The sequence below is a fragment of the Dicentrarchus labrax genome, unplaced genomic scaffold, assembly GCF_905237075.1.
Source record: "Dicentrarchus labrax unplaced genomic scaffold, dlabrax2021, whole genome shotgun sequence".
Lineage (NCBI taxonomy): Eukaryota > Metazoa > Chordata > Actinopteri > Moronidae > Dicentrarchus > Dicentrarchus labrax.
This window is the reverse complement of record NW_026136719.1, coordinates 17,034,101-17,059,870: the sequence shown is the minus strand read 5'-3', so window position 1 is coordinate 17,059,870 and position 25,770 is coordinate 17,034,101. Positions and strand designations below refer to the sequence as shown.

The following is a 25,770-nucleotide window of genomic DNA, read 5'->3' as shown; positions in this document are numbered from 1 at the left end:
TTCTAAATGTTTAAAACTGAAAATGTGCTCATTCAGGTGAACTTTTGTTATATATATATATATTCACCATGAAACCATGTTGTGCACTTGACTTACAGTAATCTTTAAATTTTTGATTGAAAACAGCTCATTGTTCAAACTGAAAACCAAACTGACCCACAACTGACCTGCATCGCTCTCTCGCGCAAGCTAAACCAAATAATGCCGTGTTTTTCTGTGTGTGTGTGTGTGTGTGTGTGTGTGTTTCCGTCGTCGCTGGCCTTTTAACAACGCAGACACACACACACACACACACACCTACGTCACCCTGTCCGCACACATCACGCACGCTCGTCTGGATGGAATGTGACGCCAAAGCCTCCCCGAGTGAAGTCTCGCGGAGTAACACACCGGCCATCTTTCTCCACTTACAGCAGGGACACTGTGTGCTCGGGTAGTGTAACCGAAAGTGTTGCGATCACATTGAGAAGCCTACAAGTTTTTTTTTTTTTTTTTTGGGGGGGGGTCAAGTTTAATTTAGTTATCCAAGCATCCAAACTTACAGCAAACAGGTCACACACACACACACACACACACACCATGTTTGTGTTTACCGCTGCAGAGTTGTGTCGCTGACATCCCCTCTCCGGACAGACGCTTGTCTGAACTGTCGCACAAATGGAAATGGTGCCTAGCGAGGAGAACCAGTTCGTACCCAAAGAGGTGAGCTTGTTATCACGGACCCAGCCCAGGTCGGAGCCTCGACCTCTGGGCCGGTAGCTGTCACCCTTGCACCCATGTTTGTTAATAATGGCGAACAACTTGTTTGCACCACTTTGGGAGTTTTACCATGTTTGGTTTGTCATTTAGAGGCTAACTCTCAGCGGCTAACAGTTAGCTAAACATGACTTGAACGGCCTATCATGACATGGCTAGCTAAGTGAGGCTCTGGCTAACATCAGGTAGCGGGTAGTTTCTCTGTATCTCAGACAAAATGAGTTTATGTAGGTTGGTAAATCTTCAGCGAAATCATCTATTGAGTTGTCTAGCTTTAGAATTTGTCTTTCTGATCATCAACAACCACTCAGCTTTTTCACATGTTTGACGTTTGTCAACATTAAGCATCAAGTAACATTAGCTAGTGGCTAGTCTGGCTAATGGCATCAACTCTGTTCAACCGAGATGTTTTAAAAGTTGCTAAACCAAATGCCAATAGCTATATGACATCAGTGGACCTCACTGGCAGTGTTGAAGCACCGTTTACCCCAGAAGCTGGTTTTATAAATGTGCACTCTTTGATTCTCTCTCTCTCTCCCTCTCTCCCTCTCTCCCTCTCTCTCGGGGGTCGCAGCTTGTTTTCAATGCTTCTGGTTGAGGGTAGCTCGTCGCCAGCTAACGCTAATGTTACCGGATTGATATTTGAGTAACCGAGATGTTGACCTTACTCGTGAAGATGCAGTTAGCGTTAATATTGGTAATACACGGTGATTGTGTGTCCATGATGTTTAGAGTAAACATGTTCGCCCCTCCTGGACACCCTTGATGAACTCGTTTGTCGTGATGGTAATGTAGCTATTTAGCCTCTGCTTGTTTGTCCTGCCATGTTTGGCTGTGTGGTTAGCTACTGTTAACGTGAAATAACCTTCCTGAAACAATAATCTAACTAATCTACGATGTTACTTTGTTGTCCAGTAGACAAAGACTCGGCTCTAGCCTCTGTCATCCCCCTTTATGGTCACCAGATGGTCATTTGTATGCTGACATGTTAACATTCACCTGTGTGTTATGGCAGTCATGTTCATGTGTTATTTTCTATTATATTTGTTGTTGTGTATTTATTGACTTGCTATAAGTTATTTGGGTTTATGGGTGTTTTGTTGTTTTGTTGTTGTTGTAATAACACTTTGGCTGCATTGACGTCAGCTGCAGTCATACATCAGGCATACGACGTCACTGGGTGATACTGGCTGGATTTAATGATGCACCACTGCACACATTTTTAATACGGTTCGTTTTAATAGCTACACAATTGATTAATGGATTTTTAATGGATGTTATCAAACCCTGCTGGGCAAGCCTTTGTTTTAAACAACACGGTGACTCGAGTCTGTGAAGAGGAAATAGATTTGTATTATTTACTTTTTATTTTGGCAGCAAAGAAGGAATTTCTTAGACTTTGAGCACTTTAAAAATCACATTTGACTGATTAAAAAAATAAAGTCCTTCTTCCTTGTGTCCTTAATAAAGCCATTATTATTATTATTATGGGCAATGGTTGGTTTAATTACATAATTTAGTTCTTCTCCACTTTATCTATATATTTCATATTGTGGTATGCAAATATATATATACAATTAATTTTTTTTAATCAGAAAGAAATACTTGTAAACAATTATTTTACATCTTTGCATACACTGAACTGTCTCACATTGGCCATAACATTGCAATGAGGAAACTCCCTGTGCTGTTTGAAATAGATGTGAAAGCCTGTTGTTGTAGCTTTGCACGTGGTTAATCGTTGTATTTCCCAACAAAATTACAAGATCAGCTGACCATTAAAATATATGTCAGACTGTCCTTTATGTCCGTAGGCATGCTTGTAGGACAGGAACATAAAACCAACCACCTCCAGTACATTAAGCTCTGTTGCTGAAATCAATGGTGCGGTTACAAATGATTGACAAATGTTGTGGAAAAAGACATGAGCTCAAGAGTAGGTAGGATAGTGTCGGTAACTTAAGCTGGTGTTTGGTGTTGAAAGTTTATGGCAGCGGGCCGGTGTTGTGGTGCCCTGGGATAACAGAAGTCACTGAGGGCTCTCTGTTGATGCCGTGGGCCCAATTAAATGAAACATTTGAGAGGAGAGACACCCAGCTAATAACCGCAGTCTCATAACCACACTCCCACATGCAACCATGTGCAAACATTTAAGATGGGTGGCTACAGAAGGACTTTGTAGTGGTTGTGCTGTGTAGATTCATGGTAACAAAACCTATTGTTGTCACCATACAGCATGTACATACAGTACATCCTTACCACATTTTACACAAAAAAAAGCAATGTTTTGACATTTAATTCTGTCAGAATGTTTTCCATACACTACAACACAGAGAGCTGCAACATCAAATCCTGCATAGTGATAGTTGATCATTTAGTATTGCTTCATTCTATGTATTGTCATAACAAGAACCACATATCAGTTAATCATTCATTTCTTATCAGTCAGAAAGTTTCATCCACACTACATTGTCTTTGAAGGGGCCATGTGATGACGGCTGCTAGAGAAAGGCACATGCAAAACAAACATGCTTCTCATTGCAGCCCATAATGCTGTGGCATTGAATGAGTTACAGAAGAATAATATTTTCAAAGAATGAAGAAAATTTTACATACTGGTCTGTTTTGCTAGTGCGAGTCACAACAAGCCAAAAACAAACAGGCAGTGAACATGCAATGTTTGCCTCCACTGCTAAAATGGATTTAGCCACCACTGGAAGTTCCCCAATGTTTTGGTTGAAATGTTAACGGATCTTTGCTATTAAGCATCATGGCAGAAAGCTGACACAGAGCTTTGCTGCACTTGCTTTATGTTTAAATTTGTCCATACATCTTTTTTTTTTTTCCAAGTGGAAAAAGTTTGCAGCTGTGCATAAACCTCCTTTGTACTTTTCACAGTTCTTTAGCTTCCTCTGCCAGGATGCCAGGGGTCTCTGAACAAGTCTGCAATTTATTTTGTTGAGCCACGATAAAAATACAAATTACATTTTAGAAGTACAAACTGCTATCGACAGCTAGTGCTAGCTAGTTTTTCTGTGCATGCCATGTGCAGGTATACATTACATTGTATTAATGGGTGTTCATGGATACTGACATTTCACAACATTATAGTCTATCATTATTTTTTGCCATTTGGAATCAGTTACAGCTATAAGAAACACAGCCTGTGCTTTGCAGTACCTGTGGATTCATGTCAGCACCTTGTGATTATATCCACGGTAAAAATAACCTTTAATCTCATAATACACTTGTGTGTTGTCAGCTGCAGCTTCTTTATAGGACCTGTCAGTCACATTTTGCTAAGATCACCAACCCCACAAGATGTTCCAAAAACAGGAATAACTTGAATATATTCCTGTATTTATCACCTAAAGGTGGTTTTTAGGGTAATTACACAGGTATCTTTTACAACTTATTTACCTTGTTGTATTTGTTTTAAGTTGTTCTTCACATCAACTATCTCTGTATGTTATTAGGGTGTGTTTTGGAGTTGCAGACAGAGTATATTTGATGAGATGAAGAGGATTTCTCAGGTAGCAATGCCTTGTGAGTGAAGTGGAATAAAGCATGGTGTTAAATGAATGCATTGAATAAAGCAGCACTGTGATCGTAAGCCAAAGTTCTCAAATGCATTAGTGTTTAATGTTATCTTAAGCAATAATATTATGTTAATTCTACAGTATAATATTATCAGAGTTATTGAAATCAGGAAATGTATGATCAATTAAAAGTACCGGTACACAAGATTAATTCCCACGTTTAAGTGTGTGGCAGTTTTTAATTCTTACTATAATTCAATATTTAGAGTGTAATATCATTTAACCCTCTTCTCTACTTTTTAATAGGTTTATTACGGTTGTATATTGCTTTTCTTAATCAATTATTCATTGTTTATGCAGTAGTTCAGTAATTTAAAATGCCAAACATTTTGTAGTTGTAGTAATCACCAATACCTGAAGCTTAGGAAGCTGGTCTGGCATTATCTTTGCATGTTTTTCTGCAAATCTTTTGCTCCTTTTGTTTTTGATGAAGGTACAGTACATACCAGACCAATGAGAAAACAAACTATGGGGAGTGTTCAGAAGTGACTTGCTGTCACACACGCTATATCACAACTGTGTGTGTGTGTGTGTGAGATGCAGTCAAATGAAGCATGTCAGGGATTGCATGGCATTGCATTTTTGTGGACAATTTCAGAGAAAGTTTGACAACTGTCCATGTTTTTGTGTTTTTAAAACCGTAACCAAAGATCAGTGACTGCCCAGCAAGAGGGCTTGTACAGTCATGTGTAGGAAGCAAAGTGAACCCTTTTCTCAGATTCCTATTAATCCTTGGCAAACCAATCTGACATGAGAAAGCTTCTTTTGCAAGGCTGCCATTGTTGGAGATAAGCACCTGCATGTCACTGACACATCAGTTTGTTTTATTGTGAAGAATGTAATTTGTTTCTGTGATTGGCATGAAAATACAACGAAACATTGGTAATTTGTCAAGATAATAACAAGATACAGCCATGAATAAAAATAAAACAGTCACATAGTGGTAGCTTTTTCTGCATTTGATAATACTTTAATGGAATAAAATTAAATTTTAAGTGTGTTCTATTAGTTTCATGTTTTTAGCCATGATGACTAATGTTTTTTTTTTTTCATCTGACATTACTGATTGTTGACACCGTGAATTCATACTGTTTCTAATTAAATTGATCTCTTTATTATGGCTCACTATCAATTCAAATTTTTTCATCACCTGATATATTTCAATATTTTATCTTGAGGGATAGAAACCGTGATCTACACAATGTGTAGAAATGTTTTTCTACAAAACCCTTTTTGGAGAAAAGCTTGGATTCTCAAATCCAAACACAAGCAACCATACAGCATGTTTGTTGAAATAAATTAGTCAAAAATTAGCAACATTTTTAATATTTTATTTAATTTATTTCTGATCATGGAATAAGTAAACAAGGCTACAAATCTGACATTTTATTCCAGATATTTTGTTTTTGTTGCTCTGATACATTTCAGTTGGTACCAAAAACGGTTCAATAGCCAGCTGTATCTTTTTCAGAAACATACATTAACGTGTAAAATGAAGGTCATATCCGTATTGAGGCATGACGTGCTTCTGTTGATGACATTTGTTGCACAGCCTCACAAATGTACTACCCTTTTATTCAAACACTTAGCTTAAAACACAGAATGCAGGATGAAAATCTAGCCAATGCATCATGCTAATGTTTTTCTCCCCCCATTCTTCTTGATTTGTAGATCCAAAATGCAGCCGAGGAGCCCAGAGTGCTGTGTATTATTCAGGACACCACCAGTGCAAAGACGGTCAATGAGAGGCTCACCCTCAACCTGCCAGCTTCCACCACCCTCTCCAAACTTTATGAAGATGTTGCCCACAAAGCAGGATATGTGAATGGCACTTTTGACCTTGCCTGGGGAAATACGCCAGAAATGGTAATGAGATCAGTCTAGACTTTTCTTCTGACAGCATGGGATTTTTTTACATTAATATACACAGCAATGTAATTATGGAATTCAGGGCTGAGGTTGTGTGATTACTCTGTCAAATCAAATGGCTAAATCAAGGTAAAAGTTATATATCATAATGCTAAAGGTGGCATGGCATTAAAAACCGGCCTTTCTTAGTTTGACTGTGTGTTTAAAAATGTTGAAGGTTTGCAATCAGTAGGGGCCTTTTTCCCACCCTACTTGACTTAAGTGTTCAAACAAAAACATGGTTGACTTAATCTATCTTGGCAGGGAAAGCTCTGTGTTGATATAATAGTGTAGATAGCTGAGGTTTGCGTAGGATTAAAAATGTTTAGGTTTCAGCTCAGAAATGATTCAAACTGCACTAATCAATATTTTTATTTTAACTATCAATCAAGTGAGTGTGTGTAATGTGGAAGTGGTTGCTCGTAGTAATGAACTCCCAGAGAACAATCAACCGACTCTGCAGTTCACCTCAACTGTATGGAGCGGTTTAGCGTCTTGCAACCATTGTTTTGTTTTTATGGTTGTCAGCATGACTATTTTTATTTATATTTGTAGTTTGCTAATTTTGAGGCAAGTCTGAGTTTGCAATGTTTTGTCTGCTATTTTTTTTCTGAATGCTGTTATTCTGTATTGCTCTTTGTGCAGTAATGCAGCTAAACAAAGCAGTGATTTGACAATGATTTGAATCATTGAACAAAAAATAACTGGTGCAGAATAAAGTGAGTGTTGTGATTTGTGAAGTTCAGGTTAAGTATTTTAGTTGAACTCTAGCAGGATTCATGGTAACGGCTCCTAGCCTGTGTTTGCAGTTGCTGTTGAATTATCTTCCACTTATAAGAAGTTTATGTTAGGAACACGGTCCAATTTTAACTTGTTCACTCATCTACCAATGGCTGGTAAAGAAGAGAGAGAAGAGAAGCTTTACCAGCTAAAAATATTTTTTTACCAGCAATAAAACAGCATCATCAAATAATTGTATTCTATTTAAGACAGGATCTCGTTTCCACAAACCCCCAAATTACCTTAATTTTTTTACCCTGGTTAAGACATACAGCCCTTACCACTTCTACAATGGAGGCCCAGTGTCACCATATCGTGACCCCAGTGAAGCTGATAGTGGTAGAGATATGTTTTAAAGTCAGACAGCACCTAATGGTTTTTCTTTTTTCAATGCTATCAGTTAAAAAATGAATTATGCCATACCATTGTTCTCTGCCACAAAGAAAATAAAGGGTGTAAGAACGGTGTTGCAAAGAGAGAGCACACTCATATTTAGCACTGAGAACTATACTGCAGTAGAATTAATGCCTTCATAATATGCTCACTCAGTGTTTACTATGAGCTTGTTCTGTGTTGTCTTTGTGTACATACTTCTCCCTTTTCTTAAATGAGCACAGGCTAATCCTGCTGCTGACCCAGGCCAAAGCCCAGGTGCTGTGTCTGTTGTTATCTCACTGAGTAGGTCAGTGGATTAAGCTACTGTATGTTTCCACTGCAGCACTTTGCTTGCTCGTCCTCAGCTTGCCCAGGAGAAAGACAGAAAGTCTTCGGCTACATAGCGTTGTTCACATGTTGGCTTCAAGCTACTTTCCTCGTGTGCGTCAGTACAGAGAACTGGCTGAAAATGAGTTCAGTGGGAATCTAGGTCTTGTGAGTTGGTCCCGTTTACAGAGAAAAACCGCTTTGTTTTTGAAGCTGTTGTTTTTCAGCATTTTCCAGAGATAGTTGTTTTCGTGCGTCTGTTCATGTGATTTTTGTTATTACTGTACCTCCCTCTAGGCACCACTGGACCACAGCAGTGAGATGTTCCTCTCAGATTCTGGATTTGAGCCTGGTGGTAAGAGGAATTTCCTCCAGCTTACGGACAAAGATGGAGAGCAGCCCCAGGTTACATCGGTGAGTCATATAAAATGAACAAAATGAGTTCCTGATTCCTTAAATAATTTAAAAAATACAAACATTTTGTTAAACCTTTTGTTGTTTGTTCTTAGGTCTACTGCAGGGACATTGGTTTGGAAACTAAATACCTCTATGTTTATGTGTGCAGGATGAGTCAGCAACAGCAGATAGCAGTGGACTGGATGACAGTTCCCAGGAGAGGTTTATTGGGCCCCTACCGAGGGACGGCACTGCGGGCTGCAGTGGCGATTACAGCAGTCCATCCTACTCCTACTCGTCCATACTCAACAAATCTGAGACAGGTGAGGTTTTGTCTCCTTTTGAATATCTGACATCACTTCTTTTTATACAACCCCAAATTGACCTCTTACTTCCTGTGTCTTGCCCTCTGCTGTAGGTTACGTAGGCTTGGTCAACCAGGCTATGACCTGCTATTTGAACAGTCTTCTGCAAACACTGTTCATGACTCCGGAGTTCAGAAATGCGCTCTACAAGTAAGGAACTATGCTTGTAGATATCTTTGTGAATCTTTGTGTTTTACTTGTGATGGATAACTTTAAAATTCTTCTATAATTTCTGTCCAACTTCAGCTGGGAGTTTGAGGAATCTGAGGAGGATCCAGTCACCAGTATCCCCTACCAGCTGCAAAGGCTGTTTGTTCTGCTGCAGACCAGTAAGAAACGAGCGATCGAGACCACTGACGTGACGCGGAGCTTTGGCTGGGACAGCAGTGAGGGTGAGCGTTTGTACTCTCCTGTTACTAGACTCACATGGCTTGTTCTGCATGGTTCGGAATAGAGAGACCATGTGCCTCTGCATCTGTACACTTAATTACACTTTGTGTGCGTTTGTTTTTAGCTTGGCAGCAGCATGACGTCCAGGAGCTGTGCAGGGTCATGTTCGATGCCCTGGAGCAAAAGTGGAAACAGACAGAGCAGGTAGGAGAATGCAAGAAGTTTTCCTAGACGTCTGACAACAAAAATAAATTCAGCAGACAGTCTGAGCCCCACAATGGAAACAAAAGACCTACTGTGGGAAAAGTGAAATGGGCCTGTAAGCCCCAGGGTTAGCTGTTCCTTATCTCAGGAGTGAGTTCTAAACTGCAAACACTTAATCCAGTGTGCGTATGTACACCCATGTGGTCTGTACACACGAGCTCCCGGTTAGCACAAAATGAATGCCTGTGATTGAGCCCCATTTAAAAATAACACACTAATGTATTCGATTATATTTTTTGTAGTTCACCTTTTTGGATGTTTATGGTGAAAGTGAGAGTTTAAAGTTAAAAACCTGGTAATTGTTAACTGCTGAATAAATGACATTACTCTTTTTATCCAAGTCTGGATGACAAATAAAGATTTAGCATTCCTGCAAGCCCCAATTTAGAATTAATCTTAGTATGTTTTTTCAAATATTTTAGGTCAACTTAAATGTATTTGTTGTGTAAAGGCGAGATTTTTGCACGTTAGCTGTAGTTTAAACACTTGAGGTGCACAGAATATAACTTAGACCATTTGGCTACCTTAATGTTGAGCTACATTAAATCCAACATCATAGAGAAGAGCCTGGTGAACTGAGATGTCCTAAAATGGCCCCACTACTGGTTAGAATCCAAGAATAGGAAAGTTGTTTTCAATCCATCTAACAGTTTTGGGTGGCAGGTGGGGTCACACAGACAATAATTGCACATTGGTTCCTCATTAATTAGAGTGTAACAGGGGAAGACAATTTTGTTGCCCTAACAAATGCTGTATTGTTACAAGTGAAATATGGCTGAGAAGGCCTGACTGTCATGCCTCCGTATCCTCAGGCTGACCTGATCAACCAGCTGTACCAGGGGAAGCTGAAGGATTATGTTCGTTGTCTGGAGTGTGGCTATGAGAGCTGGAGGATTGATACTTACCTGGACATCCCTCTTGTCATCAGACCCTTTGGAGCCAGCCAGGCCTATGGCAGTGTGGTGTGTTTCTCTCCACATTTCATTCCTTCCTTTGTTTGTAGTTTCATATGTTGTGTGTTTTATTTAACACACTGGCTGCAAAGACTCGCGCAACACTTAACAACATTAGGCCTTAAGGCTGCCTTGAATTCAGTACTTGCATCTCATTTTAATACAGTTTATGACCATTTAGTTTTTTTAGCCTCCATCTAAAGGGACCTGAAACTAATGATACACTTCTGCCACAGGAAGAGGCTTTGCAGGCATTTATCCAACCAGAAACTCTGGATGGGCCCAACCAGTACTTCTGTGAACGTTGCAAAAAGAAATGTGACGCCCGCAAGGTGAGCACACTGAAAATGTGACATGAAAGACATGTTCAATGAAGACAGTGTCCTGTTATTGACCTGCCTGATTCTGTGATAAATGCTTCTCTACACAGGGTCTGAGATTTCTGCACTTTCCCTACCTGCTGACACTCCAGCTGAAGCGGTTTGATTTTGACTACACCACTATGCATCGCATCAAGCTTAACGACCGCATGACTTTCCCTGACGAGCTTGACATGAGTCCATTTATTGATGTGGAAGATGAGGTGAGAGCAGAAATGGCAGTACCTACTTCCATCACTATTCTGATTTATAATAGATTAATAGGTCTTAAACATTTTGTAGTTTTCTTTCTTTCTTCTATTAATTACCAATATCTTGATGTGATCTTGAAGCTAGGGTTGGGAAAAAGAAAAGATGTGTCACACACATGCTATTGTGGCACCGGTAAAACCGGTATTACCGGACCAAATCACAACACAGATCTTTGTGCCTCATTTCAGTACCAGAGAAGTGTATTGAAATAGTTGAAAAAGTGTGGCTGTATTTCACTCGAAAAGGATTCCAACATTGGGTGGGAAGTGCAACAAATGTTTGAAAAAGATTGCGTGGGGGAAGCGTCCGGCGAAACATGGGATATAGTGCTTCAGTAATATGACACAACACAAGGGCTAGATAAATACCTAAACACCTTTTTAGGCCTTAAAGGAAACTTTTGATATGTTACAGGTGTCTTTAGTTTTTCACTGTTGAAATTTTATCAAGTTAAAAGAATAAATGTGAAGCTTTCCTCAGAAGCTACTCGCAGTTTTTAGCAACTCACCATATGTGTTTCATATAAAACATGGTGGACCGCTGTGTCTAGCCTATGTTTTTTTAAAAAAAATGCTTCTTTATGATTGGTTTTAAAATGGCCTCCTCTGTAGAAGTCGCCTCAGACAGAGAGCTGCACTGACAGCGGGGCAGAGAATGAAGGCAGTTGCCACAGCGACCAGATGAGCAACGATTTTTCCACCGATGATTGTGTGGATGAGGGCATCTGCTTGGACAGCACTAGCAGCACAGAAAGGGTGTTGAAGCCAAAGGTAACAATCTTGACCACTCACTTTATAGATAATGTTGATTCTTCGTAATCTCGCTGGGCAGTGGTCTGTTAGATTACACCGATCAGGTTTTCTGCCCCAATGCGGATCCAAGTGCTTTATATTGGGTATCTGAGTCAGATCTGATACTACTTTACTTTGATTCTATTTACTTACATTTGAATTGCCTGATTACCTGATGCACTGAAATAACAGGCATAGTCTTTTAATGTTCGGCCACCTTATTCCGATAATTTAAGCTCATCAACTTTGTCATTTTTAATCAGGATGTTCAGTATTTGTATCAAGTAGCTCATAAAAAATGATATAGACAAAGGTTTAACTGGTAGAAAGTGACTCCTCAAACACGCATGACACTGCAAACACTAAACAATCTTGGCAGAGTACAGCAACTTGCATAAAACCTACAAACCCGGAGACAGCCAAGTTTTATTTTGACATTCCATGAAGTTACTCATGGATTTAGCATTAATTAGCGACAGCTGATAAGACCTGCTGCCGCCATTTGACAGTTTTAACCGCGTCAGTCAGCGCCAGCTGAAAACGAGAGGCTTCTACCTGAATGTTTTGTACCTTGCTCTATGTTAATAAGAGGAGAGATAACAGCTTTGTTAGTGTTGGCGCTCAGCAAATCTGTGTATCTTGCCAACCAGGGTGTCGGAACAGAGTCAGTCACCAGAGCGACCAAATCATTTTTCCTATTCACACTCAATCACTTATTTTTAATCTTATATGCTGTGTAGGGCCTGGCTGTCATTAAGGAGAGCAGCACTTCAGTACAAGCAGGCTGAGGTTGAGAAATCTGATCCATTAAAAACATGTCCTGATACTGATCATTAGGATCGGCTATGTATGTTTCAACATATGACGAATATAAGCTACTGAAGTTGCCATGCCAATATTGTCGGGATGGGGAGAGCAACTGTTGGGATGGGGCAGACAAAGCTGAAAAGTGATTCTTTACTTCCCTGTTCTTGTTACATGAGATGTCAGTCTGTCATTCATATTAAGTACTGCTCAGTTACCTTGCCGCTGAGCACCAACAAAACACAACTTCTGTCTGTCCTCAGAGTTTGCTGACCTTTGAGCTGTTCTCCGTCATGGTTCATTCTGGGAGCGCTGCGGGTGGCCACTACTACGCCTGCATCAAATCCTTCAGTGATGGCCAGTGGTACAGTTTCAATGATCAACACGTTAGCAAGGTCAGCCTCAGCCCTTGAGTAACCTGTTTTGTCCTTTTACAGCACTTAAATGTTGGGGGGGGAGACTAACCAGACTATATCAGTGCTAGTTATCAGTTTGTGCTCTGTTTTAATTACTTATTATTTATTTTTTGAATTTTTTTTACCAGGGACCATTCACATTGATCAACATTGTGGTTTATACTTAAATGTAAATGCGCTGCAGCTAGCAAATAAGCTTATTTTTATCTGTCTACTTATCATTAACATGGGAGTACTGGTTGAATCAGTGTCAGTACGGTTGTGTTCCTTTCTGTTGGGCAGATCACCCAAGATGATATCAGGAAGACATATGGGGGGTCCTCAGGGAGCAGAGGCTATTACTCCAGTGCCTTTGCAAGGTCAGTTGTCTTATATCTATATCCAACAGGAGGTTGACACACACATTCTTCTTCTTTTATGGCCGACAAGACAAAATATATATATTCATTCCACTATGTTCATTAACAAGAAATCTTTCTGTCTCCCAACAGCTCTACAAATGCTTATATGCTGATTTATAGATTGAAAGATCCCTCAAGGAATGCAAGTAAGAAATTAATTCAATTAACTTTGCAATGGGTAATGCCATCCTTTGTTGTCCTGTAATGTGCCCCACACCAGAAACCACACCACCACATTCATTCAGCGTGGCAGAGTCATGGAGGTGTTTTTACATTTTGATCATTATCTCACTACTTCAGTTACTATGGTTGCCTTGACTGTGCCTGTCCTTAAATTAGTATGCAGTTGTAATGTGTACTCTGTCGGTCCTGTCTGCAGAGTATTTAGCCGCGGAAGACTTCCCAGAGCACATAAAGAGTTTGGTTCAAAAGGAGAAAGAGTCTGAAGAGCAGGAGAAGCGACAGAGGGAGATTGAGCGCAACACTTGCAAGGTACACAGTCCTTGGATCAAGATCTGTTCTGCCTCCTAAGTGAGTTATTGCCTCTTTTATAACAGGTTTAACTATTATTGCTTCCTTGCTTTTTACCTTCAGATAAAGCTTTTCTGCATGCATCCTGTAAAGATGATGATGGAGAGCAAGCTGGAAGTACACAAGGACAAAACTCTCAGAGAAGCAACAGAGATGGCCTTCAAGGTTTGTTTCAGCCTCTGACCTTTTGATTCTTAAATGTTTAATGCACTAGAAAGGAGACTTCAAAAAAAGGTTACTTCCAACCACTGTATTACACAATAATTAGACATAGCCAAAAGAGTTGGGGTAAGCTCTTGACTAATTTTGTTGCCATTTGCGCGTTCTGTACCTCAGCTGATGGAGCTAGAGGGTGTGGTCTCTCTGGACTGCTGCCGCTTGGTAAAGTACGATGAGTTCCATGAGTACCTGGAGCGCTCCTACGAAGGTGAGGAGGACACACCGATGGGCCTGCTGCTGGGAGGAGTCAAATCCTCATATATGTTCGACTTGCTGCTCGAGACCCGCAGGCCAGAGCAAGTGTTCCAGCCTTACAAACCTGGAGGTCAGTAACATGCCACTGTTGTGTCAAACTATTAAGTTAGTGTCAAAGTGATGGGAGATAATCATCTTGTTTTTTCTGTATGTGTGGGTGAATTTGATTACATGCAGAGGTGATGGTGAAGGTTCATGTTGTGGATCTGAAAAGTGAGACCATCGCCTCTCCAATCAGTGTCCGAGCGTACTTGAACCAGACGATCACTGAATTCAAACAGCTTATTGCACAGGTTTTCTATTCTTCTTACTTTCTTCACTGTATCGTCTATTCCTTCCTCAACTTAAATAAAATATAAATTATGAAGAATATGGGATCATCCTTGCAGACACAAGGCTTATGTGTGTGTTTCTTTCCAGGCTACAGGGCTATCTGCAGAAACCATGCGCGTGGTCCTGGAGCGCTGCTATAATGACCTCCGTCTCCTGTATGTTCCAAACAAGACACTGAAAGCTGAAGGGTTCTTCAGGAGTAACAAGGTTCCTACATTTTTTCATTCTAACATGTTCTTCCATGTCTTTTGCATTTTGTTGTGCCCATCAGAAATTCTTAACACTATTAAATTTGAATTGTTTTGTGTTTTGTTTTTCATCAGGTTTTTGTAGAGAGCTCTGAGTCGACGGATCATCAGGTTGCTTTCACTGACTCACTCTTGTGGAAACTGTTGGATCGTCATGGGAATACAATCCGACTCTTGGTGTTACTGCCTGAGCAGTCTCCTGGTACCTTGGCCAACAGAACTCTTTGCCAAAAAGTAGGCGGTGACTCTGATGTGCCCTTTGATGGGTCAAAGGGTAACAGGAAATCTGTAGAGGCTATCCTTGAGGAGAGCACAGAAAAGTTAAAGAATCTCTCTCTGCAGCAGCAGCAGCAGCAGCAGCAGCAGCAGCAGGGCTCCAGCACCAGTGACAGCCAGAAAAGCTCTGACACCAGCGATTTTGAGCATATCGAATCCCCGACCCAAGAGGCTGACTCGAACTCCTCACTCTGTGTGGCTGCGGACAACAGAGAGTTGGAGAACCGGATCAGGGCCGGGGGCAGCAGCGGCGCCTCCTCTGACCCTGAGAACCACTTTGCCTGCGAGGAGCGCTCAGACTCTGAGGTGAACAATGACCGCAGCACCAGCTCAGTGGACAGCGACATCCTGAGCTCCAGCCACAGTAGTGACACACTGTGTAATGCAGACAGCGGGCCGATACAGCTCGCCAACGGCTTGGACTCACACAGCATCACAAGTAGCCGTCGCTCCAAAGCCCATGAGGGCAAAAAGGAGACTTGGGACACTGCTGAAGAAGACTCTGGAACAGACAGCGAGTATGACGACAATGGGAAGAGCAAGGCAGAGGCTCAGTACCTGTACTTCAGAACAGAGCCTTGCTCTCAGGATGACTCCACGTGGGATGCTCAAAAATGTATGAACCTTTTTTATTTAGAATTGGGTTTAAACGATTAATCATCAAATTAGTTCACATTACATTTTTAAAGTTTGTAAGCACAGTGACTATTTTCATGCGGAGCTGGATTGAGCTATTATTGACAGTAGGCTGCAAGTCTTCAGTGTTTTCTTTCCTCAAGCGGTCAGACTATCTGACAAAGGGTTTATTGTTGTTTCTTGTGATTTGCTTCAGGTTTAGTCGTTCATGTGGACAAGAGAATAACATTAGCAGCATTTAAACAGAACCTGGAGCCCTATGTGGGAGTCACCTCTACCCAGTTCAAGGTGTTTCGGGTGTACGCCAACAACCAGGAGTTTGAGAGCGTACGGCTCAATGAAACACTCTCATCATTTTCTGACGATAACAAGGTCAGGATCAATTTTACATTTGATTTGTTAAATTTGAGTAGTTTCTGTTAAGGTGAGCCAATATTTGAACTGAGACTTAACTTGGACATTTTATTTCTTCCCATAGATAACTATTCGACTAGGAAGAGCACTGAAAAAGGGTGAATACAGAGTGAAAGTGTATCAACTACTAGTGAATGAGACAGAGGTAAGGACTGAAAGACTTTTCTGTTACCGCCCTCAAGAAGATTGCAGCTGAAATAAAAACCTGACTGAGTTGCTGAACATTGTAATAACAAATATTGATAATTTATTCATGTCCCTGTTTCCCAGCCCTGCAAGTTTCTTGTGGACACAGTGTTTGCCAAGGGCATGACTGTCAGACAGTCTAAAGAGGAACTGCTCCCTCAGTTGAAAGAGCATTGCAAGCTTGACCTCAGCATTGACAGGTTAGACTTTGTTACTGCACATTTATACAAAAAAAGGGGGGGGGTGTAGGTGTTTATCATATAGTGTGTGTGTGTGTTTTCAGGGTCCGTCTCAGGAAAAAGACATGGAAGAACCCAGGCACGGTGTTCCTGGACTACCATGTGTATGAGGAAGACATCAGCATCTCCTCCAACTGGGAGGTTTTCCTGGAAGTTCTCAATGGTAACATTCTTTCTTTCAAACAAGTTATAATGGCTATTACAGGGTTTTTGTAGCTTGGGATGTGTAATTCAATAATGAGGCTGTATTGCTAAAATTTTTGCTACCGGATATAAAATGAAAGGGAATTCCAAGGTGAAAAAAATCCCCAAACAAAATGCAAAATGATCTGTTTGTTCCAGAGACTCGAGGTAATATCACAAGGTGAAATTATGGATATTGTCATTATTTTTGGAAAACCAGTAACTGCATATAAAACTAGTATTGGACTGCAGGTAAACATGTTCCAGGTGATGTTTCAGATGAAATAAACAGTTAAAGTACAACTTGATATATTGTCTGTTTGTTTCTCAGAACCAGAGAAAATGAAGTCAATGTCGCAGCTGGCTGTTCTGACCCGGAGATGGAGCCCCGCTACAATGAAGCTCGGGCCCTTCCAGGAAGTGATTTTGGAAAGCAGCAGTGTAGAAGAACTTAAGGAGAAGGTATGCGTCATCCATTTTATACAATTTATTCATCCAGAAAAACATGGAAATGATAGTGTTCTCAACCTTTTATAGTGTTCTACTAATGTTTAAGTACCATTAATTGTGATCTGTTGGTATGTCTATATTTCGTTTGCAGCTGAGTGAAATCAGCGATATTCCTCTCGAAAACCTGGAATTTGCAAAGGTAAGTGAAATGCAGTACCTCACACGAGATACTTATTTTTTTATCTTATGTTGCTTTAGTCTCCCCTCTTCTAAATGATTCCATCTTTGACTGAGAAATCCATCCGTTTGCTCTTTGCAGGGTAGAGGAACATTTCCCTGTGATATTTCTGTGTTGGAGATCCATCAGGATTTGGACTGGAACCCTAAGGTGTCAACTCTTAACGTGTGGCCTCTGTACATCTGTGACGATGGAGCTGTGGTCTTCTACAGGTAAAATAGCTCCCATGTTTGCTCCCATGAACCCATGTTTGGTTATATAAGAAGCATTCAGTTGTTGTGATAACGATGTAAATAAGACTTAAGACTGCACCATATTCCAGTCACCCTGCAAAAGACAGATGAAGATGGATTGAGTATTTTTTACTCAGCACATACACGAAGCAGACACACAAAAACACAGGCCTTTAGTATTTTAAGTTTTAAATTTAGTTTCTCTGATTTTTGTCTGTGCAGGAACAGCACAGAGGAACCTATGGAGCTTTCAGAGGATGAGCGCAACGAGCTGATGAAGAAGGAGAGCAGCCGTCTGCTCAAGACCGGACACCGTGTCAGCTACTCGCCACGGAAGGAGAAGGCCCTCAAGATCTACCTAGACGGAGGCCCTGCCAAGGACCCGGGGCAGGACTGAGGCACAGACCACTGCTCTCGGTTATCTGGATCGTCTGGCTGCTGCAGCAGAGCAACCAGGCTACAGGCCTCTAGTCTGAGTGTCAGGCCAGACAGTAACTTGAACATCAAGCAGCGTTGTGAGGCTGACGTGCTCTCACCCTCCACTCTGAGCCCCAGGACTGGTTCAGAAACCCTATTGTGCACTATAGTGTATTGTACTGTAAAGTTTAAAGGGAAGTACAAAAGCTATTCAATACAGATAAAAAAAGAATCAAATACTGTATAGACAAATCAATTGAACGTTAAAGCTCCAGAGATGCAGAGATGTTAGGACTGTGAAACCAGGCTGGAAGGCATCCATCCCGTCTATTTAAGTCTCTCGTCTCCTTTCCCATCGCTGCGTGTTTCTCTTCCTGTTTCAAGAATGGCGTTGATTCTGATTAATCTGTGACCATCTTGTAAGTCCATATGCTCACACTTTATGAGCATTGCTGTTAGAGAAATCATTGTTATCGTGCATCACTCACCTTCCTTTTTAAATACTTAAAAACCAACAGCACATACAACCAATAACTCCTTATCCAGCCTTCCTCAGTCTCACCTCTTCTGGTGAGGCCAACCTCACTCTCTCAGTGACTTTGACAAGTTGAGACGTCATTCATTCACAAGATTTGATGAATTAAGAAAAAGCAACAATTAAAGAAATTGTACTCTGGAGGTTGTTTCTGCTCCTCTGATGCTCCTATAAATGCCAGAGTAATGTGTTGTCATGGGTCGCCCTTACCGCTGTTTCTTTGTGCTTTATAGGAGCTTTACCTCTTTTACATCACTTCTACTAGATATAGTGATACATGGGCTATTGGTCCTTTAATACAAAGTACAATGAAACAAAACCAAGTAGACTATGTTAAGAATCTCCTTGTTTTGTTTTTGTTTGTTGTAAATTATTATTTTGCCCCGGACTTAATCGTTCAATTAGGTCGTGTGAGGCACCAGGCACACATCTGTTGTCTGTATTAACCTTTAATTTAGAAAGTGGATTTCTTTGTTGTTATTTTTTTTTTTTTTTTGCACCATGTGGGTTGGGTGTACATCTCTAGTGTCATCCGCGCTGTGTGTGTGTGTATGTGTGTTGTGTTGTACTGAGGGGAGGGGGCTCTCTCTGGGTTTTTGGCAGAGAGCGTGAGGTTGTTTATTTGACGCTTCTACCTGCTGCTGCTGCTTGATAGACTGGCACCAAAGGGTGTAGAAAGCCCGCTGGACTTCGCAGTCTGCCCCGGGCAACTGGTCTGAGGACTGAAGTTCAGCATCCCAGCCCCTCTGGGCTCCTGATGCTGCCACCAGCTATTCACTGTAGAAATGCCAATATCTGAAGAAAATCTTTTTTTTTTGTTGTTGATGTTTATTTCTTTGAGATTTAAATCCTGTGTGAAAATAGTTTATGATGATTTTAGAAATTAATTAAAATGCTTTTTTTCATAACTGATGTCACTGTTAATTAAAATGGCTTAAATTAACTCACAAATCATCATATTCACCTTTTTAATTAGTTATGTGTTTTAAAAAAAAAACTTTTATTTTTCTAAAAGCAAGAGTTGTACAAGCTGCGTGTCAGGTTTCAAGTGCTTAAGAACAGTGCAGAGCTTATATTTGACAGTTTTAGCTGTATGCAAGTTAACATCCAGCACCAGTATATTGCTATATTCACACATAGATCAGGTATTGCTTGCATTAGTATTACAGCCTAGATGTTGATGTAAACACACTGCTGTACATGAAAGACACAGAGCACAAGCAAGCAATATGAGGTGTTTACAGGCCTTTTTCATAGCAGATATTTTGATATGTTACAGTAGGAAAAGCACAACTGCTTTGTTCTATACAAGTGTCCCAGTAAGCTATGACAGTAAGCAGCATGCACAATACCAGGACCCTGAAACTGAAGCAGCTAAATGGAATTCATCCATAAATCATTTTATTATTTAAACCTGTGCTTTTTCTACAGTGAGATATCCAAATGTCTTCCCATTTTTTCCCCTGATGGTCTCTTGTTCACACATTATCATTTTGATTAGTACACAGAAGTTGCTGACAGGTGATTTCCATTAGAGCGCCACCTGCCCAGAGGACTAATCAGCCAAGATATTACATCTGTATCAGTGTGCAGGGCCTTTTAAAATGTGTGAAAGATGCACACAATCAAGAGACACGTATTATGATTTAAGGTTCACAGGAGGGTAGTTGTAGGAAATGGAGGAAAAAATACCAGCATAAAAATAAAATAATTGTTGGTGAAATGACACAATTTATTTTATTAGGTACACCTGCACAATCTAAGGCCATCCAGTTGCTTTATAACCAATCCTGTCTTTGTGATTCTTGTAATGGTGACTTTGAGTACAGAATATTAGAAACACCCATAAATACACCAGTGCCTCACATTAGATTGTGTAAGTGTACCTAATAAAGTTGGGGTATGCATTGTGCTACACTTCAGCTCAGTGGACCAAAACGTAGAGCATTATTACAATTTAAGCTTGCACCTAACTTTGCAATATAGAGAGTAGTAATTTAAGACCCCTTTTTGCTCTATACCATTCAGCTGACTGTCTGCAAGATTTGTCTCAATGGCCAGCAATTACTGTCCTGTAACTGTGAAAGATCTGAACTGACCTTGACACAAATGTGACCTGAAGTCACTGACATCCATCAGATAACCATCAAATGTATCAAAACAGGTTATAGTAATTCACAATCAACCTGAAGGCAGTCAAATAAGTTACTGTTTTGGTCGTATATTGGTTATTTTCTGGTCTGTTAATAATGGATATGAGATACTACTTGAACAGTGGACAGTTGAAATAAAGTAATACATATTAAGTATGTATATAAAAGAGGAGAAAAACACATAATAAATACATATCCATACAAACAGTGTAGACAGAATAAATAACAACATGGCATGTTGGACAGTGTTTCCTCTTGTCGTGTCATTTTGGCAAAAACAAACCGTACCTCTTTGGAACAAAGCAACATGAGGATCTTGACATTGCTAGGAAGCAGCAAGCGGCAAGGTTTGCCAAATATTTTCTCAGGAACAATGAGGAAGAGTGCACTTTAGGATATTGAAGCAGCTAGAATTAGATTTGCTCTTAAGCAATATGAGCAATTGTTGTAGTCGTTGGCTATTTACATGTTCACATAAACCATTACCAGATTAAGAAGAAACACACCTGTTCTGCTGACATGTCATGGTAGTGTTGACGTCCTGTAGATGAATATAAATGTGTAATTTATTCAATTCCAAACATTTATTATAGCCTGCTTCTGTGACACTGTTTTATACAGTACACAGAGAATGATTGTATCTGGTTTCTTTTTGTTCCTAGTGCACAGTAAATGCAGTGAGACTGCATACTGGGTGGCTCAGAGTTAACTTTGCTCTATCTTGTTCTCACAATTTTAAACAGTGAGGTGAGAAGTTACTGTGTTAATTGTATGGCTGGGATTAGCATTAGATAAGGATTAGTTACAGTACAATATATAGAGCAAATATTCAAGAAACCAGTGTTTAGTATCAACACAGCAGATATAGTGTTTCCTGCTTCTGTTAGTGACTTATATCGACAGTTTCAGAAACACTGATTGTAAACCTCAGGTCTCAATTAAAGCAAATAAAATAAATATATTTTAATACATTTTCCATGCTTTTGCCACGTTGGATTGAGCTGGCAAACAGAAAGTGCTATACTACTAGTACTAGTAGATTCTTTGCAACAAACCTCAGGTGTCGGTGGAGACCACTGTCTATTTGTTCAGAAGGCAATATGAATTAATTCAGATTATATAGTCTATCTCTGAGTATAGTGTGTCTGTCAAGTCCTCTTCACTCGAGTCTTCTCCTTTGAGGCACATGGACCCTCGCCTGTCAAATAAATGCATGTAAAACTTTAATATCTTGGATTTATTTGAATAAAATCATTCAAGTTTTAAGACATTCTGTGCTATCAAATGTGCTGCACTCACCCCAGGTGCTGGCAGTGGAGATCTCCTGCACAGGGGCAGTATTTTGTGGGTCCCTCGTTCTGTGTGTCCCAGGACAACAGCTCTACCAGGTGGTTGGAGGCACCAAAGCAGCGCTCGCGCTCAATGGGCTTGGCCGAGCAGACAGGGAAGAGCAGGGCTGAACACACACAAAAAAAACAACAACACAGATACATTTCCTGAGAGGATGCAAAGAATCGCTGAGCAGCATATACTGCACTGTGTGCTCGTACTGTACCTTTATGGAACGCGCAGCAGAGGTCTGGGTTGCAGTCAGTCTGGTATTGACAAGTGCTGCCAGCCTCTCCTTTTGTTGCATTTTGACTGCACTGACCCCATACACACAGCTGTTCACCACAGCACTCCTCATCCTTAGTGCAGGACTGGAACAGAAAAAAATGTCTTTCATTGAAAACATATCTCAGCAAGCATCTAACATTTCAGCAGACATCTTTCATCTAATCCAGATATTTTGTGTAACGCTAATGTCACAAAAATGAGAACACCGCATGCAGTTCAAAGAGGCTAAAACTCACCAGGGCATTAATGACATTAATGATTCTGCTGATGCTTTTTTGGTTAAATATAAATGAGATGAGCGGGTCAACTGGTTTCTGATAGCGTTCCTATTCCTAAATACCCTCTATGAATTGTTAATTTGGGGATACAGCAAAGAGTGTTCTGGTTATTTCCATGCAGAGTTTTTCAGTGCAGCACTTTTGACAAGACACAGATCCTGTCCTCTGTGTATTTATTATGCCTGTAGTGTACACTGTACCCTTGTTTGGCAGACAGCCAGTATCTCTATCCTTTTGCGTTGCTTTTAACTCTGCTACACCAAGGCTAATTCATCCAGTGATGACACAGAACCAGCAGTAATAACAGTCTTTAATAAATCCAATGGATGAGTCTCTACAGAGAAGGCTCTCATTACTAATATTCTTTTTGTTCTAAATGTCCTTTGAGTGAGAAGAAGGAAAAGAAGAGCTCTTATTTAACCTTGACACTTGCTGTTGTTTCATGTGAAGCTCATAGGACAGTGTGTCCACAAACAACACACTCCAATTACACTTGTGGACACACTGCAATGCAGTCGAAGTGAAACCCCAGCTGCCTGGAAGTGACTGTGTGTGTTTGAAAGTGACTGTCTGATAAAAAAAGAGCCAAAAACAGTGCAGGTGCTCATATAAAGGTAACTTGGGTTCACTTACCATATCGATTGCTTTGCAATGCAGACACTTGGCGTTGTGCATATCATAAAGGCAATACCTTCCCTTTCCACAGTCCTCATCAGTCATACATCCCTAAAGAGAAGAGAAGGGAAGAATTACGTCAGGGTGCTTCAATCTTTTCTAGCTCCATGGATTAGTCCAAACATTCTCAGGGCACCAGCAACCAGAGAGCTGATCTGCATATCATGTGACCCCACATTCAAGTCCCATGGTAGAGAAACTCTGGATTTAATACACATTCAGGTCACAGTGTTTTGTCCAGAGTGCAAAATGAAGAACTAAATAAATGTAGCTTTTAGCTTGCATATGCTTGCAGCTAAATAGGTAGGGAAAAAAGTCCTGTAACATATTTATGAAGAAAGAGGCGCCTCCTCCAGTTTTATTTTTACCTCTTGTAACTAGGACAGACTCTTTTCCCAGAGTTACCATGTAAACAACTATTGACCTCTTCTTACAATATACCGAAGGTGATGATCCACATCATGATAATTTAGATAAATATATCAACTGTGCTGTAACACTCTCAGCCAAATAATTGAAGTTATCAGAAAACAATATTTCTAAAGTCGTGGTGTTGCATAAGAACTGCTTCTGTTAGATGTTTTAACCCTGAAAGTGAGTTTCAGTTATAAGAAGCAAAAGGACAAAGCACACGTCATCACTTATTTATCAACAATTTTGTACAGTCATCATTTTGATAAATGCACTTGAGCTGCATGTCAGCATCTTTTATTTTCAACTTTAAATTCACACATGGTGCAGGTAAATAAAGATTAGAGCTAAATGAAGACATGCATGCACGCTGTACATCCTACATACATTGTTTCATTCATTCCTAGACGTTACGCAAGTGGCCAGTGGCTGTGATGCTTCTACCAGACATTATGCAATCTTGAGGCCTTTTCGTGTTGAGAGATTCAAACAAAGGTCATATGAAAAACAAGAGTTCTATTTTAAAGATTGATTTTCTTACTGGACTGTGTATCATTTAAGGCTGCACTTACATGATCAATATTGTTCCCCAGGTCACTTGACTGGATGGCTGTGGTAATGTTGTTTGTCTCCTGTGTGAACGTGGAACATCTGTTAAGTTTCATTCACAAAAAGAAAACACATTTAGAGACTTTTGCTGACTGTTAATAAACCTACCTGGTCTACTGAGGTGTGGACAGATTCACTGTCAATCACTTTATCAGAAGCAGTTTCATTGTGATGACTTGGAGGAAGGTTATTGGGATGAGGGCTGAGACTGACGCTCTCGTTGTTCCTCTAGAGGGATTGGAGACATTATCAGAGCTAGATTTCAGGTAAAAAGATGCATTAAGAAGTCTCTACCATATTCTAGCTCCTTCCACTGCTGCCTCAGCCTCTAAGCTACATCTATCTACAAATTGAAGTGTTTTCTACTTTTAAAAAAAATCCTCTAAATACCAGCCAATAACTTGTACCAAAAACTGTTTCCAGCAGTCGATAACGCCATGTCATGTAAAAAACCAAGATGCTGACTGAGAGGTGCAACTGGCTGCCTACTTGGTGAAACGCATCCTCGGGCTTTCGCTGCGGATCCTCGGGCAGTTGCTCCACTTCCACAAACATGCGGTCCAGCTCCGTTTGTCCCTGCTGGACGGAATTATCCTCCAGGATGTGACTGATGCCCGAGTCCACTATCTCAGGGAGGATGCCATTGCAGACTGCTGCGAGAGCCAAAACTAACGGGACGACTCGCATCATGCTGCTGGTCCTGCTGCTGCTGCTGCTGCTGTGAGGAGGGTGTGGCGAGGATGCTGAGGAGCACAAACAGCGTCACCACAGCGGATGAGTCTCCGTCAGTGAGGGGGGTCATCATGGCCTCGTACATGTTAATCCCTTCTAACACCCCCTAAACAAGTGAAACCTTGCCCACATTAGCCGGTTTCAGCCATCGAAACACTCGCTCCTGAATGGCTCGTAGGTGTTGACGAACTTGATCAGGACACCTCAAACAGTTCCGGTCAAGTAGCTTTTTTCCCCCCCTTTCTTTTTTAAAATTATTTTTGGGTTATTTTTTTTGCAAAAGTAAACCACACGTGGACAGACATAAATCATACATTTTTTAAAATAAATTATACAAGGTTATTAATTTTTAAAATTATTTTTACCTTTTTACATCAGGTAACCATAGTAACAGTATTTTTTTGGCTTCGTGGTAGTAGCATAGCAAACTAACGTTAGTATTAAAAAGCAATCTTCAAAAAGTCAACCATCCTGTCGGTAGTCAGTAGGTTAGCCTAAATCAGATTATATGTTATATAAAGAGTATTGTCCAACTTACTTTATCCTCTACAAGTCCTATCCTAACGCTAATTCAAATTCAGCTTCATATAACTAACGTTAAGCTAACTGAGCTAGCTGTTGATGGAGGACCGACACTGTGAGTGATGGATGATAACTTAGATAGTCAGATGTTTATAACCATATTTGAGCAGTTTTCATTGGAACAATTCTCAGGCAAGGAAACAGTAACTGTACTGACAGTTTG

The 25,770-nt window shown here is 40.4% G+C and overlaps 2 protein-coding genes across 4 annotated transcripts; one reads left to right on the top strand and one right to left on the bottom strand.

Annotated features, from left to right (window-relative positions):
• Positions 1-353: 353 nt before the first annotated feature.
• usp47 (ubiquitin specific peptidase 47) lies at positions 354-19,458 on the top strand. 3 transcript variants are annotated; one of them, XM_051379031.1, is made up of 29 exons: positions 354-702; positions 4,233-4,289; positions 6,027-6,221; positions 8,043-8,159; positions 8,311-8,464; positions 8,560-8,656; positions 8,753-8,898; positions 9,021-9,100; positions 9,973-10,122; positions 10,350-10,445; positions 10,544-10,696; positions 11,357-11,515; positions 12,604-12,735; positions 13,039-13,115; positions 13,248-13,303; positions 13,537-13,649; positions 13,752-13,853; positions 14,025-14,232; positions 14,340-14,455; positions 14,583-14,702; positions 14,819-15,635; positions 15,852-16,027; positions 16,134-16,214; positions 16,340-16,455; positions 16,539-16,657; positions 17,009-17,139; positions 17,279-17,326; positions 17,447-17,577; positions 17,821-19,458. In XM_051379031.1, exons 1-29 carry the CDS (start codon positions 658-660, stop codon positions 17,993-17,995), a joined length of 4,167 nt encoding a protein of 1,388 aa, XP_051234991.1. In that variant the 5' UTR covers positions 354-657; the 3' UTR covers positions 17,996-19,458. The 3 variants fall into 3 exon arrangements, with proteins under 3 accessions (XP_051234991.1, XP_051234992.1, XP_051234993.1); XM_051379032.1 differs by lacking the exon at positions 4,233-4,289 and having other exon boundaries at positions 356-702; XM_051379033.1 differs by lacking the exons at positions 354-702; positions 4,233-4,289 and adding an exon at positions 1,346-1,542.
• A 68-nt stretch (positions 19,459-19,526) lies between these two features.
• Positions 19,527-25,052, bottom strand: dkk3a (dickkopf WNT signaling pathway inhibitor 3a; the record flags this gene model as incomplete). The annotated part of the gene is made up of 7 exons (XM_051378977.1): positions 19,527-21,901; positions 22,003-22,159; positions 22,259-22,403; positions 23,232-23,324; positions 24,257-24,316; positions 24,402-24,521; positions 24,783-25,052. Coding segments are annotated over 7 exons (933 nt in total), but the record flags the coding sequence as incomplete, so codon positions are not given.
• Positions 25,053-25,770: the final 718 nt, after the last annotated feature.

What these genes read in the sequence shown, in the direction of transcription:
- usp47 (XM_051379031.1), top strand. Translation starts at nt 658, where the DNA reads ATGGAAATGGTGCCTAGCGAGGAGAACCAGTTCGTACCCAAAGAG. An exon ending in ATGATCAACACGTTAGCAAG is followed by an intron (nt 12,736 to 13,038) that starts GTCAGCCTCAGC and finishes TCTGTTGGGCAG; the next exon opens with ATCACCCAAGATGATATCAG. An exon ending in TAGAAGAACTTAAGGAGAAG is followed by an intron (nt 17,140 to 17,278) that starts GTATGCGTCATC and finishes TTTCGTTTGCAG; the next exon opens with CTGAGTGAAATCAGCGATAT.